Source organism: Neophocaena asiaeorientalis, unplaced genomic scaffold (assembly GCF_003031525.2).
Source record: "Neophocaena asiaeorientalis asiaeorientalis breed wild unplaced genomic scaffold, Neophocaena_asiaeorientalis_V1.1 scaffold320, whole genome shotgun sequence".
NCBI classification, from domain to species: domain Eukaryota; kingdom Metazoa; phylum Chordata; class Mammalia; order Artiodactyla; family Phocoenidae; genus Neophocaena; species Neophocaena asiaeorientalis.
This window is the reverse complement of record NW_020174826.1, coordinates 743,040-761,231: the sequence shown is the minus strand read 5'-3', so window position 1 is coordinate 761,231 and position 18,192 is coordinate 743,040. Positions and strand designations below refer to the sequence as shown.

General features: G+C 35.7%; 1 protein-coding gene across 1 annotated transcript in view; it reads left to right on the top strand.

The window, feature by feature from the left end:
- Positions 1–17,485, top strand: part of SLC26A7 (solute carrier family 26 member 7) — a 181,502-nt gene extending 164,017 nt beyond the window's left edge. The window contains exons 15-18 of the mRNA XM_024760415.1: positions 10,613–10,713; positions 16,079–16,133; positions 16,216–16,319; positions 17,391–17,485. Coding sequence (XP_024616183.1) covers positions 10,613–10,713; positions 16,079–16,133; positions 16,216–16,319; positions 17,391–17,426 — 296 coding nt within the window. The 3' untranslated portion in view covers positions 17,427–17,485. The remainder of the gene's footprint in view (positions 1–10,612; positions 10,714–16,078; positions 16,134–16,215; positions 16,320–17,390) is intronic.
- Positions 17,486–18,192: the final 707 nt, after the last annotated feature.

Sequence of the window (18,192 nt, the reverse complement as noted above, 5' to 3'; positions counted from 1 at the left end):
AAGATATGGACATAATTGGGGGTCATTATTCTGTCTATAATATGAGGTGTATCCTGTACCCCCTTAGCACTTTCTGCATAACTTTCCCAGCCTTTGTAACACTTCAGATTACTAGTTCAACTGACTGGTTTCCTAGCTTGGTTGTGAGTCTATTGAGGGTAAGGACCATCATCTCTCTTGTCCATCATTCTGCTTGTATTTTTAGGACAATGCTTAGACTAAGCACCCAATACTTCTATATTGATTGACTGCTTGAATGAATGAATGAATGAATGAATTAGAGATGCTCAATAATATGTGCACATGTTTTCCAAAGATAGTGTTTTGGTTTGTCCTAAATATTTCTGAGATCCTTGTTTTCTTGAGAAGTTTGAGATGTAAATCTGTTTCTCAATAGTTACTTGATATCAACAGAAAATGCCTTCTTTTAAAAAATTATGAATGACTCACAGACTGTCAAGAACATTTTGAAGCATAAAAGAAGCACTCCTAAATTATGCAGCTATGAATACTTTTTAATAAAAGGAGTTAATGAATATTCCACAGGAAAGAGCTGGCTTGCACAGTCTGGAGTTAATTGCTCATCCACACCTGGTTGTTAATTTCTTTCTGAAATGTTGTTTTTTGTAGATAAAGCCCGTCATTTACCACATCCCACATGGGTACAGATTAGTTGTCTCCTTTGTACATGCTCCAAGCTTACCTCATTTTGCATAAGGCAGGATATTAGCTGTGCATTCACTTTACTCTTTTCTATAACAATGGGATTTTTATTGCACTGGTTGATTTACTTAGAAGCTTAGAACACGAGGATATAGCCATAAAATCATTACAATGGCAAAACTGAGAGTGTAAAAGAAAATTTCACTTATTTTTGGAAAGATTTCAGAAATGTCCGTTGTATTTAAATTTCCATTTGAGTGAAATGGTAACTTTGCCATTAAGAATGTCTTTTTATTTACAAAAAACATCATGAATTGCTTCTCTTAATATAGCTTACTTAAATGATTATCCACAAATACATGGCACAATTCTTTCTTTTATTTTTTATTTTTTGGATGATGTGAAAATGTGCATGCATTTTGAATAAAGGAGCAGAAAAGAGCAACCTTGAATGTAAAAATGAAAGACAGAGCAAGCACACTGAAGCAATGGAAGGAAAATTTTTGTTTCTCTATTGATTAAACCCAAACATTTTCATAGTTAACAATCTATCATCACTTAAATAATGAAATAATTGCAAGAAAATACAGAGAATGGCAAGTATAATTTACAAGTGAAATAAATGTGCTAGGATAGAAAAGAGAAAGGAATTTAGTTCTTAAATAATTTTCTGTACCTTTTAGCCACCATTTCCGAATCATTTAGATCTAGTGATCAATCTCTCCAAATAATATATACAGAGTTTTTTCACTGGAATGTTATTTTCAGATCAACAAGTAAATTTCTTATGAACTAGTAGTGAAGTCCTGCAGCACTGAATTGATAAAAATTCTAAGGTCTTCTTTGACCTAAGTGGAAAAATTACCATGATTGATTAGCCATGTTTGGCTTGCTAAGGAATAGGGATGATAGAATGCATGCCATAAAGTTAATTATGGGTAATAATTTATGTACCTCCTTCAGGAAAAGCAATGCATTGACATTTTCCAAATAAAATAGTTGTTAATATTTTTCAGATTATATTGAATATATATATTTAATTATATTAAATATTGCCAATAACAATTATGCTTTCTAGTAAATAAATAATAAGGCTTAAAAATCTCAAAAATTCATAATTTATATAATTTGGGGGATTAGATATTAATGATAACTTTTTCTACATAAATTTTTGGACTAAGGAGTTTAGATTTAGCTTATTTTGAAATATGTAATATATTATAAAAAACATATGACATTTGTTAAGAACAATGCTGTGTAAGGAGATGTAAAAAAAGACTTCATTAATTTTGTTATCAAATTGTATCATCACTGTCTTTTTTTTTTTAACATCTTTATTGGAGTATAATTGCTTTACAATGGTGTGTTAGTTTCTGCTTTATAACAAAGTGAATCAGCTATACATATATATATATCCACATATCTTGTCCCTCTTGCATCTCCCTCCCACCCTCCCTATCCCACCCCTCTAGGTGGCCACAAAGAACTGAGCTGATCTCCCTGTGCTATGTGGCTGTTTCCTACTAGCTATCTACTTTATATTTGGTAGTATATATAAGTCCAAGCCACTCTCTCACTTCATCCCAGCTTGCAATTCCCCCTCCCAGTTTCCTCAAGTTCAATCTCTATGTCTGTGTCTTTATTCCTACTCTGACCCTAGGTTCTTCAGAATCATTTTTTTGTTGTTGTTAGATTCCATATATATGTGTGTTAGCACATGGTTTTTATTTTTCTCTTTCTGACTTACTTCACTCGGTATGACAGTCTCTAGGTCCATCCACCTCAATACAAATAACTCAATTTCATTTCTTTTTATGGCTGAGTAATATTCCATTGTATATATGTGCCACATATTCTTTATCCATTCATCAGTCGATGGACACTTAGGTTGCTTTCATGTCCTGGTATTGTAAATAGGGATGCAATGAACATTGTGGTACATGAGTCTTTTTGAATTATGGTTTTCTCAGGGAATATGCCCAGTAGTAGGATTGCTGGGTCTTATGGTAGTTCTATTTTTAGTTTTTTAAGGAACTTCCATACTGTTTTCCATAGTGGCTGTATCAATTTACCTGCCCACCAACAGTGCAAGAGGGTTCCCTTTTCTCCACACCCTCTACAGCATTTATTGTTTGTAGATAGTTTGATGATGGCTATTCTGACTGCTGTGAGGTGATACCTCACTGTAGTTTTGATTTGCAGTTCTCTGATGATTAATGATGTTGAGCATCCTTTCATGTGTTTGTTGGAAATCTGTATACCTTCTTTGGAGAAATGTCTATTTAGGTCTTCTACCAATTTTTGGATTGGTTATATGTTTTTTTGATATTGAGCTGCATGAGCTGCTTGTAAATCTTGAAGATTAATCCTTTGTCAGTTGCTTCATTTGCAGAAATGTTCTCTCATTCTGAGGGTTGTCTTTTCATCTTGTTTTTGGATTCCTTTGCTGTGCAAAAGCTTTTAAGTTTCATTAGGTCCCATTTGTTTATTTTTGTTTTTATATCCATTTCTCTAGGAGGTGGGTCAAAAAGGATCTTGCTGTGATTTATGTCATACAGTGTTCTGCCTATGTTTTCCTCTAAGAGTTTTATAGTGTCTGACCTTTCATTTAGGTCTTTAATCCATTTTGAATTTATTTTTGTGTATGGTGCTAGGGAGTGTTTTAATTGCATTCTTTTACATGTAGCTGTCCAGTTTCCCCTGCACCACTTAGTGAAGAGGCTGTCGTTTCTCCACTGTATATTCTTGCTTCCTTTATCAAAAATAAGGTGACCATATGTGCGTGGGTTTATCTCTGGACTTCATATCCTGTTCCATTGATCTATATTTCTGTTTTTGTGCCAATACCATACTGTCTTGATTACTGTAGCCTTGTAGTATAGTGTGAACTCTGGGAGCCTGATTTCTCCAGCTCCGGTTTTATTTATTTATTTATTTTTCTCACGATTGCTTTGACTGTTCAGGTTCTTTTGTGTTTCCATACAAATTGTGAAATTTTTTGTTATAGTTCTGTGAAAAATGCCATTGGTACTTTGATAGGGATTGCGCTGAATCTGTAGATTTCTTTGGGTAGTATAGTCGTTTTTGCAATGTTGATTCTTCCAATGCAAGACATAATATATCTCTCCATCTGCTTGTATCACCCTTAACTTCTTTCATCAGTGTCTTTTCTGCATACAGGTCTTTTGTCTCCATATGTAGGTTTATTACTAGGTATTTTATTCTGTTTGTTGCAATGGTAAATGGGAGCATTTCTTTAATTTATCTTTCAGATTTTTCATCTTTAATGTATAAGAATGCAAGAGATTTCTGTACATTAACATTGTATCCTGCTACTTTACCAAATTCATTGATTAGGTCTAGAAGTTTTCTGGTATCATCTTTAGGATTGTCTATGTATAGTATCATGTCATCTGCAAACAGTGACAACTTTACTTCTTCTTTTCCGCTTTGGATTTCCTTTATTTCTCTGATGGCTGTGGCTAAAACTTCCAAAACTATGTTGAATACTAATGGTGAGAATGGACAAACTTGTCTTATTCCTGATCTTGGAGGAAGTGGTTTCAATTTTTAACCATTGAGCACAAGGTTGGCTGTGGGTTTGGCATATATGGCCTTTATTATGTTGAGGTAAGTTCCATCTTTGCCTACTTTCCAGAGGTTTTTATTATAAACGGGTGTTGAATTTTGTTGAAAGTTTTTTCTCCATCTATTGAGACAATCATATGGGTTTTCTCCTCCAGTTTGTTAATATGATGTATCACATTGATCAATTTGCGTATAGTGAAGAATCCTTGCATTTCTGGGATAAATGGTTTATCGTCCTTTTAATGTGCTATTAGATTCTTTTTGCTAGTATTTTCTTGAGGATTTTTGCATCTATGTTCATCAGTGATATTGGCCTGTAGTTTTCTTTCTTTGTGACATCTTTGTCCAGTTTTGGTATCAGGGTGATGGTGGCATTGTAGAATGAGTTTGGGGGTGTTCCTCCCTCTGCTATATTTAGAAAGACTTTGAGAAGGATAAGTGTTAGCACTTCTCTAAATGTTTGAGAGAAGTCACATGTGAAGCCATCTTGTCCTAGACTTCCTTTTGTTGGAAAATTTTTAATCACAGTTTAATTTTCAGTGCTTGTGATTGGTCTGTTCATATTTTCTATTTCTTCCTAGTACACTCTCAGAAGTTGTGCTTCGCTAAGTAATTGTCCATTTCTTCCAGGTTGTCCATTTTATTGGCATATAGTTGTTTGTAGTAATCTGTCATGATCATTGGCATTTCTGCAGTGTCAGTTGTTACTTCTTCATTTTCATTTAAAATTCTATTGGTTTGAGTCTTCTCCCGTTTTTTTTCTTGATGAGTCTGGCTAATGGTTTATCAATTTTATTTATCTTCTCAAAGAACCAGCTTTTAGTTTCATTGATCTTTGTCATGGTTTCCTTCATTTCTTTTTCATTTATATCTGATCTGCTCTTTATGATTTCCTTCCTTCTGCTAACTTTGGGTTTTTTTTTTTTTTTCATCTTCCTCTAATTGCTCTAGGTGTAATGTTAGGTTTTTTATTTGATATGTTTCTTGTTTCTTGAGGTAGGATTGTAATGCTATAAATTTCCCTCTTAGAACTGCTTTTGCTGTATCCCATAGGTTTTGGGTCTGTGTGTTTTCATTGTCATTTGTTTCTAAGTATTTTTTGATTTCCTCTTTGTTTTCTTCAGTGACCTCTTGGTTATTAAGTAGTGTATTGTTTAGCCTCCATGTGTTTGTATTATTTACAGATATTTTCCTGTAATTGGTATCTAGTCTTATAGCATTGCAGTCAGAAAAGATTCTTGATAGAATTTCAATTTTCTTAAATTTACCAAGGCTTGATTTGTGACCCAAGATATGATCTATCCTGGAGAATGTTCCATGAGCACTTGAGAAGAAAGCATATTCTGTTGTTTTTGTGTGGAATGTCCTATAAATATCAAGTCCACCTTGTTTAATGCATCATTTAAAGCTTGTGTTTCCATATTTATTTGCATTTTGGATGATCCGTCCATTGGTGAAAGTGGGGTGTTAAAGTCCCCTACTATGATTGTGTTACTGTTGATTTCCCCTTTTATGGCTGTTAGCATTTGCCTTATGTATTGAGGTGCTCCTATGTTGGTGCATAAATATTTACAATTGTTATCTCTTCTTCCTGAATTGATCCCTTGATCATTATGTAGTGTCCTGCTTTGTCTCTCGTAATTGTCTTTATTTTAAAGTCTATTTTGTCTGATATGTGTATTGCTACTCCAGTTTTCTTTTGATTTTCCATTTACATGGAATATCTTTTTCCATCCCCTCACTTTCAGGATGTATGTGTCCCTAGTCTGAAGTGGGCCTCTTGTAGACAGCATATATATGGGTCTTGTTTTTGTATCCATTCAGCCAGCCTCTGTCTTTTGGTGAGAGCATTTTATCCATTTACATTTAAGGTAATCATCAATATGTTTATTCCTATTACCATTTTCTTAATTGTTTTGGGTTTGTTATTGTAGGTCTTTTCCCTCTCTTGTGTTTCCTGCCTAGAGAAGTTCTTTTAGCAATTGTTTTAAAGCTGTTTTGGTGGTGCTGAATTCTCTTAGCTTTTGCTTGTCTGTAAAGCTTTTAATTGCTCCATCAAACCTGAATGAGATTCTTGATGCATAGAGTAATCTTGGTTGTATATTTTTCCCTTTCATCACTTTAAATATGTCCTGGTACTCCCTCTGGCTTGCAGAGTTTCTGCTGTAAGGTCTGCTGTTAACCTTATGGGGATTCCCCTGTATGTTATTTGGTTTTTTCCCTTGCTGCTTTTAATATTTTTTCTTTGTATTTAACTTTTGGTAGTTTGGTTAATATGTGTCTTGGTGTGTTTCCCCTTGCATTTACCCTGTATGGGACTCTCTGTGCCTCCTGGACTTGATTGACTATCTCCTTTCCCATGTTAGGGAAATTTTCAACTATAATCTCTTCAAATATTTTCTCAGATTCTTTCTTTTTCTCTTTTTCTTCTGGAAACCCTATAATTCAAATGTCTGTGCATTTAATGTTGTCCCAGTAGCCTCTAAGACTGTCCTTAATTCTTTTCATTCTTTTCTCTTTATTCTTCTCTGCAATAGTTATTTCCATTTTTTTATCTTCCAGGTCACTTATCTGTTCTTCTGCCTCAGTTATTCTGCTGTTGATTACTTCTAGAGAATTTTTAATTTCATTTATTGTGTTGTTCATCATTTTTTGTTTTCTCTTAGTTTTATAAGTCCTTGTTAAACGTTTCTTGTGTTTTCTCCATTCTATTTACAAGATTTTGGATCCTTTTTACTATCATTACTCTGAGTTCTTTTTCAGGAATACTGCCTATTTTCTCTCTTTTTTTTTTTTTTTCTGGCGTGTTTTTATGTTGCTCTTTCATCTGCTGTGTGTTTCTGTCTTCTCATTTTGATTAACTTACTGTGTTTGGTGTCTCCTTTCCGCAGGCTGCACATTCACAGTTCCCATTGTTTTTGGTCTTTACCTCCAATGGCTATGGTTTGTTCAGTGGGTTGTGTAGGCTTCCTGGTGGTGGGTACTAGTGCTTATGTTCTGGTGGATGTGGCTGGATCTTGTCTTTCTGGTGGGCAGGACTGCATCTGTTGGCTTTTTTGGGAGTGTCTGTGACCTTATTATGATTTTAGGCATCCTCTCTGCTAATGGGTGGAGTTGTGTTTCTGTCTTGCTAGTGGTTTGGCATAGGCTGTCCAGCACTGTAGCTTACTGCTTGCTGAGTGGAGCTGGGTTTTAAGGTTGAGATGGAGATTTCTGTGAGAGCTTTCACTGGTTGATATTACATAGAGCTGGGAGGTCTCAGTGGACCAATGTCCTGAACTCAGCTCTCCCACCTCAGAGGCACAGAGCTGACACCCAGCCAGAGCACCAAGACCCTGCCAGCCACACGGCTCCAAGTCTGATGAGAGGAAAGATAAATACCGGCTCGTGTGCAGAATCATCCCACAGATCACAGTAATGACACTTTCAGCTTGATCATGGTGATGTTTTCATGAGTTTTTGCATATGTCCAAACTCATCAAATTGTATACAGGAGGACATTGAAAATATTGCTGGTACAGTTCCAGGCCACTTTTTTTTTTCTTTTGTTTTGCATTTAGTCTAGTTTCACTGGCTCATAGGGTGCAGCGTGCAGAGACCTCAAACCCAGCACCTTCAGAGCAGAGTTTCTAGCTCAAAGTGGTGGCACAGCATCCCAACTCAAGATGGAGGTGGAGACAGCAGGCTGTGTGTAGAGCATCACTGTCATTTTAATATCTATTGCTAAAAAAAACAAGAAAAAAAAAAAAGATCTATTGCTAAATATGTCAGAGGTTTCAGTTATTTATTTAATCCAAGCCATTGAATTTTTAAACATTACTGATTATTTTCTTTGTTTAACAAGAGTACCCAGATTTATGTAGTGATGTGCTGGTAAGTCTTTGACAAATAACTCTTGGAGTGGAGGTTATGGCATGGGATGTTGGAAAAGCACTGATTTGTTGCACTTGCCGATTTCCATGGTATAAATATGTTTTCATTAAACATAGAGCTTGAAAAGATATGTACACTATTGACATTCTGAAAAGATGTAAACAGAGCTGGTCTGAGATGTCTTTTAAAAAATCATATACAGTTTATTTTCTAAAACAGATATATTCAGGAGAATTGCATACAAGCCCTTCAAATTTTGAACTCCATGGTACATTGCAAACGATTAGTCTTACTAAAGTTTTTTTATATCTAACTTTGTAAGGAAATATCTACTCCATTATATATATTTTATGTATGTTTATCTTGTTAATTGTTGAAATTTTGCAGGAAAGCTTATCTGATATTTAATTGTTATAGATTCTTATACTCTTAAAATTCAATAAAATATTTCCAAATTGGATAAAAATATATTTATGAATCATAAAAAATGTGCAAGGAAATACATATCACAAACAAATAATTGGCCAAATGTCTTAGCAAATATTTTAATATTGATCTAGTAATTCTGCCTCTGTAATTCTAAATAAGGTAGAATAAATGTATCTCTAAACTAATTAATGTAGTGCCAACCTATATGTGTGCATATGTGTGTGCATGTGTGTGTGTGTTTGTGAGACTAGGAGATAAAAGGAATAAATACCAATCAACATTCCACTGTTTATCTTTGCTTAGGATACATATTTTTATTTTTCCTGTATTCTTAAACCCTCTCTCCAATCTCTGATAATGAGCAGGGGCACATTATATCTGAATCTATAAATAAGAGCCCTGGTATAGTAGGTCTAGGTCCTATTTTAGTTAGGCAAATATTGAATTATAATGGTTACTACTGTGTGGTCAGTGGAAGAGCTAAGTTGTGGTCACTTTTCATTTTATTTGAGTTTCTAATTTACCATTTGGAGCCAGTATCATAGCCTGAATCTATACTTACCCTCAGCCCTCCTTCTCATGGGAGAAAAAGGGAAACAGAAAACACTACTAGAGTGCCTGGCATGAGGTAGGCCACCAATAAATATTGATTGACTGGGAGCAGGAAAAGTTTGAGATCTCGGACTATCATTAGTGTTTAATTAAAGCTGTCCACATGATTAGAGTGCTTAAAACGCCATCCTGTTTCTACTTTTTGGAATTAAACATACCCTTCAAGCTTACTTTTGTGTGAAGCCTTCCCTGATTGCTTCAAAGAGACTTCTTCCTCTTTTAATTTTCCATTCTTTTTCATTTTTAATCATGTGTTATTTACCAATATTATCCTTGGCACTCAAGGATAAACTCCTGGAAGAAAGGGATAGGATCTTGCACATTTGTATGGTTCACTTCATTTCAAAATATTTCTTGAACAAACTCATGCTCTATTGTTATTATTTCAATTAATAAATATGAATATACATCTAAAGATGAAACTTGGAAACAAATCCTATACCTGAATACTACTCTTAAAATACATTAAAAATTACTTTGTAGCATTTCTTAGTTTTTAAAAATACCGATTTTCCCTCATACTTCCCTTCAATGCTAATTGAGAAACAACCATATTCCAATTTTTCTGTAGCCACTATAGAGGAAAACCATGGACATTTTAAATAGCAAAACTATTCCAATTAAAAATGTATATTTTCAGAGAATTTCATAATAATGAATGAATTGGAGTTTATTTGAATTCACCCTACTAATGGTGGGGGAATCTTGGCTGACATGATTTGCTCTCAGAACCTTATCACTCTTTAGAGGGACCTCAGATGTGGTGGCCTGTCACTGTTTAGAAATATGTCATTTCACATGAGAAAACTGTGGCCCTGAGGACATTAGTGAGAAAGAGGTCATGAACTCCTAATTAAAAACAAAATTCCCACCAGGTGCATTCAGAGTCAGATTTACTATGAACCAAATGAAGCTTAATTTTCAGGCCCCTCACACAGAATGCTTCTAAGTCTGAGAGACACACTCCAAGATAGAATCTTTTCCTTAGTGTGACACAAAAATTGTATAAACTTCAGACACCACAAAATAGGGCTCTACCTCTGGGCATACGTATGAAAGAAAATGTGGGATATTGTGCAAAGAGAACTTTGAGGATGTCTAGCGGCCTTGATTCTGGGCTGTGTTTGGCACTAACTTGCCAGGTCTCCTTTCAGAATCGTCTAAACTTGCTGAGCTTCAGTTTGTTTATCTGTGAAATGATACTGGTAATTAAGTTAGCCCATCTTCCTATCTGAGTTATGTAATAATTACCTGAGACAACATTTGAATATTCAAAAATCAAAGAGTTCAAAAATAATTAGTAATTAACTGAAAAATGTAAAAATTAAAAGTGTTTGGAATTGACCTTGTTAAACACGAGGCCACCATTAATCTTCCCAATGTTCAACAATATCAACAGTAAAAATCTCTAAGAATTCTCCCTAACTCAACTCTGTTCCTCCTACAGAAGAAGCAACACAGCCTTGCCTGAATCAGAAGTGTTCTTTAATCCTAGATTGCAGTGGATTGACCTTTTATGACTATTCTGGAGTCTTCATGCTTGTTGAGGTATTTACACAGCTTGTGTTTGGACTGATTCTTTCCCTTCCCTTTAGTAACACGGTTTCACCAGCCTCTCTCTCAGCTCTGGGATTTTGATCCTGCTTGTTTCAATACTCATCTCACCCATTCTCTCCAAAGGGCATAGACTTTATTACTCCCACTACTGTAGATTTCTTTTCAGGAGATGCCGTGAAGTTTCTAGCTGTGTGTGAATCTGGAGAGCGCGGGAGGAGTAGAGGTGGATATTCATGTGGGGTGTTAGAACAGAACATAGACTTGGGATATAATGGGTATAGCAGATGCTGGGCAGTCAACTCCTAGGTTTCTAGAAAGAAGGAGAAAAGTCCCCTCCATGAGCAAGTGGCCTGATGATGGCAGGATGTTGTCTCTCACATCATGGATGGGTACAGTCTGACCTGAAACCATTCCTGGTCTCTGAAATAATACTCAGTGCAGGGTTTTTTCTCCATTCTCTCAGACAATGGTGTCCTCTACCCCATGATATCCATGGGGTCTCCATGATCCCGGTTGCAAAAAATAAAAGTTTTATTTCTTTAAAACTGAAGCCTCCATTTAGTTAGATCGAACACCTAATATTGCCAATTCAAGGAAAACTCAGACACTTCTGGAATTGTTTCCTCCTCTTTTTTTGAGTAAATACTAAGTCAACAAGGAATGTACTCCCTTTCTTATTTCCATTTATTCTCTCCTCAATACCCTAAATATGAGGGAGGATCTTGAGGATCAAGCAATGTCTATTTCTCAGCTGTCCTCAGTCCTCCATTAGCTTCTGCTGTGTGGAACTTGGTTCATCTTGCCTTTGGCGGTTTGTTCCCCAGCGGTTCTCTTACCCTGGCTTCATACAGTCTTCTGCTGTGTGAGGCTTTGTATTCAGCCAAAAACTTAATCATAACCTATGGCAATTTCTGGAGCTCTTTCCCTGCATATTTCCCTTCTTTCCATTACTCTCTCCCATAAATTTCACCCACTCAATCCTTCCTAAATGCCAGTTCTGTCTTCTCAGCTCAGTAAAGTGGCTGCATTTTGCTTGGGTCCCCCCCGCTCATCATGTCACGGTCCACAAACTGCTTTGAAGCAGAATGCTGAGATGATCTGAGAGCTCACCTCGTTTGTTTTTTTTTCTTCCAGAAAACTCAGCCCTTTTCTGCCTGTTCCCATTGCCGGAAAACAATTTATATATTTTCTCCATTTGTCTACTTATTTACGAAGGATAGGATAGTCTTTATATTAATTACTCTTCATGGCCAGAAGTCAAAATTGGACATTGACTTTTAAAGAGTTAAAACCAGTAGTCCTAGAAGGCCTCACATTGTAGATTTTGATTGCTTTCTCATGGTGTTGCATAACTGTCTCTATTCATTCATATTTTAAATTTGAAATGTCCAACCTTTCAAACTCAAGATAGTACAAAGGGCAGCTTCAGTCTGGCTTTCCTGTGAAGATAGGGTGGGACTATGTGAAGAGAAGCAGCTTACTATGTGACAGAGCGTAGTCTCAGATCTATCACACCCGCTGGGAGGTGTTAGGAAAATTGTCTAACCTGTCTGGATCTCAGTTTATTCATTTTGTAAAAATGGGGGGAGCGATTTTGTTTCAGATTTAGTAGATATTAAAAAAAGAAATAAATTATGCAAAAGAATTTTAAATATCCTAGGCCTTAAATCTAGTGGCTGTTTTTGGTAAATTTTCCACATGTAATATGCTTTTAATTTCTTGTTGCTCACCATAAAAACTTTGCACAATTTGGCATAGGGTTGGACCTCAATACTTTTCTTGCATCTAAATCCTGACTGTAAACAGAGAGTCTCTCATCATTAGAGGGCTTCTTGTGTTCAGCACTTTTATTTACTGTGTTGCCAAGGTCTAGAAGAGCACTGTTAAACCTATGTGTATAAGGATCACCTGGGGAGCTTATTTAAGATGCAGTCTTTTGATGGAGCGATCATTTTGAAATGTACAGAAATTTTGAAACATTATGTTATGTAACAGGAGCTAACACAGTGTTGTTGGTCAATTATACTCCAAAAGCAAGCAAACAAACAAACCCATAGAAAAAGAGATCAGATTTGTGGTTACCAGAGGCAAGGGGTGAGGGGAGGGGGAATTGGATGAAGGCAGTTAAAAGGTACAAACTTCTGGTTATAAGATAAAAACTACTAGGGATGTAGGTACAACATGATAAATAGAATGAGCACTGCTGTATGTTATATATGAAAGTTGTTGAGAGAGTAAATCCTGAGAGTTTTCATCAGAGGAAAAATATCTTTTTTCTATTTCTTTAATTTTGTATCTATATTAGATGATGGATGTTCACCAAACTTATTGTGGTCATCATTCCATGATGTATGTATGTCAAATCGTTATGCTGTATACCTTAAACTTATACAGTGATGTATGTCAATTATAATTCAATAAAACTAGAAGGAAAAAAATGCAGTTTTCTGAGTCCTGGTTCTGGCCCAGGAATATTCATTGAAAACAATGTAGTTTGTCCAAGGATTATGTTTTGAGCAACACTAGACTAGGATTGTCCTTTTACTGGGAAAAGTCAGTATGTATATTTTTCGTTTAATTGTATTTAAGATTTGTTTTGAATATATTCCAGTATTTATTAGCTGTCCTCTCTAGATATTGCAAATCAGGACTTAGAGTTAGTAAAGAAGAGGAAATGGTTACTTATTGTCAGTGAGTTTAAGATCTAAGGTTGAAAATTCAGAGGAATTCAAATAATCTAGGTTTTGGGCATGGTGAGAAAGAAACTTTTAAGAATTCATCTTAATGGTTTTAAAATACTGCACAACATAATAAAGGAATAAGTCAACTGATGCATTTTATTTTTAAATGGGCAGAAAGACATTTGCCTTTCTGTATATACAAAACCAGCAGTTTTGTATCAATTTGCTTTCTTTTTGTGTGTGTGTGTGTGTGTTACACGGGCCTCTCACTGCTGTGGTCTCTCCCGTTGCGGAGCACAGGCTCCAGACGCGCAGGCTCAGCGGCCATGGCTCACGGGCCCAGCCGCTCCGCGGCATGTGGGATCTTTCCGGACCGGGGCACGAACCCATGTCCCCTGCATCGGCAGACGGGCTCTCAACCACTGCGCCACCAGGGAAGCCCTTTAATTTGCTATTTTTAGTTTCCTTATTACTAACTATTTAGTTTATTTCATCATGGTTACAGTAAATTATGATGTATGTTACAATCATAAACTTTAAATATAGACAAATTCTAGGTCCAAATATTAGCTACATAACTAGTTCTAGGATCTGGGTTTAAGTATTTGTTTGCTTTTCTGTAAACTGGAATTAGAAATACTTCGAGTTGTTGTGAAGCTTAGAAATGATATATTGTATATAAAGCATATAAAAAGGTTTCTAGAAGTTAGTTAAGTACTCAATAATGCTAGCTTCTATTTGTTCTCATTTTGCAAAAGTCATTTCTTAAAATAATATCACTGCAACTAATACTATTTCTTAGTTCCTGCCACCCTGAAATAGGGTCCAGACTAAAGAGCCACAGAATCTCTTCAGCCATGCATGTCTTCCTGCTTCCCAAAAACACTCCCTGGATTATTTTCTCAGTCACTTTGGTATAAGGAAGATTCTCCTAAGAGGTATAGGTTGAAGAAAATGGAGTGAATGCTATTTGTTCTTCTACTTAGGACACTTCTACTTAGTGAACTAGAGAATATGTTTATCAGCATCAATAAACCACCCATAGCAATGTGTTTGTGCTTCACTGAGCTTAAGAAAAAGTAAAACACTGACAGATCACTTTGAATTGTCATTTCAACTTAGGAAAACAGGAGCCATTTATTCAATGGCAAGTCTCAGACCATGTATTATTTATTTGTTTATTTGCTTGTTTATTTATGCCCAGAGTGATGTCTCCTATTATTCCACAATTCTTCTACCATAGAGATAACTGCTTATTGCTGGAAGAATATAAGGGAAATTTTTGGGTGTATCATGCATACCCTTAAAAAGTTTTGTAAACGCAGCATTCTACATTTTATATGTATGACACTTTACTATTACGTAACCAAATCCATCCTACTGTTACTAAAACTTCAGGATTTACTGAGTTTTGTCGGCTGACTTTGGTCTGGGTGAATTTAAGATCAGGGCCTTCAGTAAGGTTGTTACTACTTGAGATTTTCTAGGACTTAAAAGAAGGCAAGACCCTGCAGTATGCCAAGAAAATTAGTCAGGATCTCTCATCTTGGTGGACCATAAAAATGGAAGTTGGGCAATCAAACTTGGCTTTGATTATAGTGAGGTTCTCAATTTACTGTCCATGGATGGGGTTTAGAGAATCCATGAATATGTGCAAATTGTTGTAAAATATTAAAGTAAGCAGTAGGTAAGCAGTTTCATCATATTCACAGATGGGTCCTTGACTTCCAATAAAAGACGGTTGAAAACAATTTTATATCATTCTTACAGGGAAGGAAAGGTGGTGTTTTTATTTTTATTAAATAAAATGGAAAATGTAAGCAGCAAAACTTAGTTACATAAAAGGTAAATGCCAGGACATGGAAGCAACCTAAATGTCCATTGACAGATGAACGGATAAAGAAGATGTGACACATATACACAATGGAATATTACTCAGCCATAAAAAGAAATGAAATTGAGTTATTTGTAGTGAGGTGGATGGACCTAGAGTCTGGCATACAAAGTGAAGTAAGTCAGAAATAGAAAAACAAACACTGTATAATAATGCATATATATGGAATCTAAAAAAAAGAAAAATGGCACTGATGAACGTAGTGGCAGGGCAGGAATAAAGACATAAACATAGAGAATTGACTTGAGGACACAGAGGGGGAGGGGGAAGCTGGGGCAAAGTGAGAGTAGCATTGGCATATATATACTACCAAATGTAAAATAGATAGCTAGTGGGAAGCAGCAGCATAGCACAAGAAGATCAGCTCAGTGCTTTGTGACCACCTAGAGGGGTGAGATAGAGAGGGTCGGAGGGACATGCAAGAGGGAGGGGATATGGGGATATACGTATACATATAGCTGATTCACTTTGTTATACAACAGAAACTAACACAGTATTGTGAAGCAATTATACTCCAATAAAGATCTATTTAAAAAAGAAAGAAAGAAAGAAAAAATGGTAAATGCCTTGCTGGTGTTCATCTTCCTTTGCTAAGACCATCTCTTATAGAAGTGGGTCAGAGTATGCCTGAATGTGTTACAATGCCACCCCCTGGTGGTGTGGTATCATAAACATTGGCTTTTTTTTTTTTAACTAGAAATTCTGCCTTCTGAAGTTCATCTTATTCCTTCCTGCCAGCTATCCTGAATTAATTGTGGGTGTACTATTTTAATTCTTCCAGGTTTTCATGGACTGCAAGAACAAGAGTGTGGATGTATCATTAGTCCACTGCACAGGTAAGGGAGTATCCTTGGCTAACATTGGACATGATCCTTCTGCTGCTCCATGTGACCTTATATCACTTGTGTTTTCTTATAGCTTCTTTGATAAAAGCAATGAAATACTGGGGAAACCTAGATTCAGAGAAACCAATTTTTTTTGAATCAGTATCTGCTGCAATAAGTAACATCCACTTAAATAAGGTGAGTTGAGCAAGTTTGCATGCCAGAATTATAAGAAAATTGGAATGTAGAATACATGGGCTTTGCATTTTTTGTATTAGCCTATTATCCCACTGACATCTAAAAACCTATTAAAATGTGCCCCTTCCTCAGAGTCCTCTGCTACAAGTAAAGGAATTTTTTCATTCCTTTTTTGGACAAGTTATGAATTGTTTAATAATTTGGATCTTCCAACAATATCACTGCTTAGAGGATTTGGTGATCGCCTATTAAGTGCAAACTGCTTGCTTATGAAAATAAATGCATCTTCCAGGATCCACTATCCTGGGAATTGGAATCCACCTCTGTCAAATGCAAAAACTCTAAATATAGCCTTATAGCTTTTTGCTGCTCTCATACCCTTTACTCTTAGCTCATACTGCCACCTTTGGAAATACTATTTGCAAAGCCCAACACTCACACGGTTTGAAGTGTCAAAGTTATCTTCCAATACTGGGCTGTATGGTTAGTTTAAGAACTGTTCCTAGAACTTTGATTTCCCATAATTTTTCTTTGATTTTGAATTGTTTGGCCTTTCCTTATCCCTAGAACAGCAACTGTTATCTCTCTGAGTCATCCTTATTATGTGCAATTAGAAGAGTATGTATTTACAGAATAAGAACATTACTGTTATTATTGTCATTTCTACTACTACTATTACTGCTGCTGCTGCTGCTGCTACTACTGTTATATACCTAACATTCACTTTGTGCTCATTATGTTCCAGGAATGTGCTAAGAGCTTTACCTATGTTACTTCACTAAATTTGCCACAACCTCATGAAGTAGATACTATTATTGAACCTATTTTTAGAAATAAGGAAACTGAGGTCCAGGGAAGTTATACCATTTGTAAGTGGGAGAGCCAGTTTCAAAGTCAGCAGTCTGACCTAGGACCTGGAGCTTTAAACTTCTATGCTCTGATGCCTCAGAGAATATCCATTTTCTTAGCTTGGCTGGACAGCTTGCTTCAGTTACTACTGTTCTTTGACTGTGATATCAACTTAAGGGTCAAGTAAGTAGCAATTGCTAATTTCTTCCCCTTCTATTTCAGAATTTGAGCAAACTCAGTGACCACAGTGAAATCTGAGACTCTTTTGCTGCAGTACAGCTCTTTTCTTTAGCAACTGCCCCGAAGAGGCCATACTCAAGTATTTTCACAACATTTCTTGTTGTGTAGATCCTACAAATGACCTCTACTAAAATGTGTGATGTGACTTACTAACCACATAACCGCTGCTCAAGGTTTGCCAACAATTTTATCTAATCTTTGTTAGTAAGCAAATTCACTTTGTAGGTTATTGCATAGTTATTTTATAAAAATCAATATGCATTAGTTTTAGTGTACTGAAAGGTAAACATGAATTTATTTCCTTTTTTCATACCAAAGTATTTTGTGTTAATTCAGTTTGTTGTAGTTCATTTGTAAAAGTCAGAAATACTTTGTCATATGATAAGAGATTTAGAACATTTGCAAGCCATTTGTAAAAATGCAGGATCACCTGTAACTAATACATAAAAACAACTTAGCAAGTGTGCCATTTTCCCTAACCAAAGAAGCCATTAAATATCAATAAGCTTAAATGTTACTTCATGCAATATGATTATGAAATTCACAGAAAGTAAGTCAAACAAAAACAAATGGCAAACTAGAAACCATTCTTCTCCATACCTTTCCATGCGTGGATGTCTTCAGGAATGTTTTCAACTTAAGTAGTATCCCAGTGAAACCATGTCCTTGACATTAGTCTGTTTTGCTGTAAATATTGGAAATGCTTAGGATCTTCAGAACTTATAGCCTTAATTTCCACATTCCCACTCCATAAAAGTTTCCATTTTCAGCTTTAGTTTTTTTG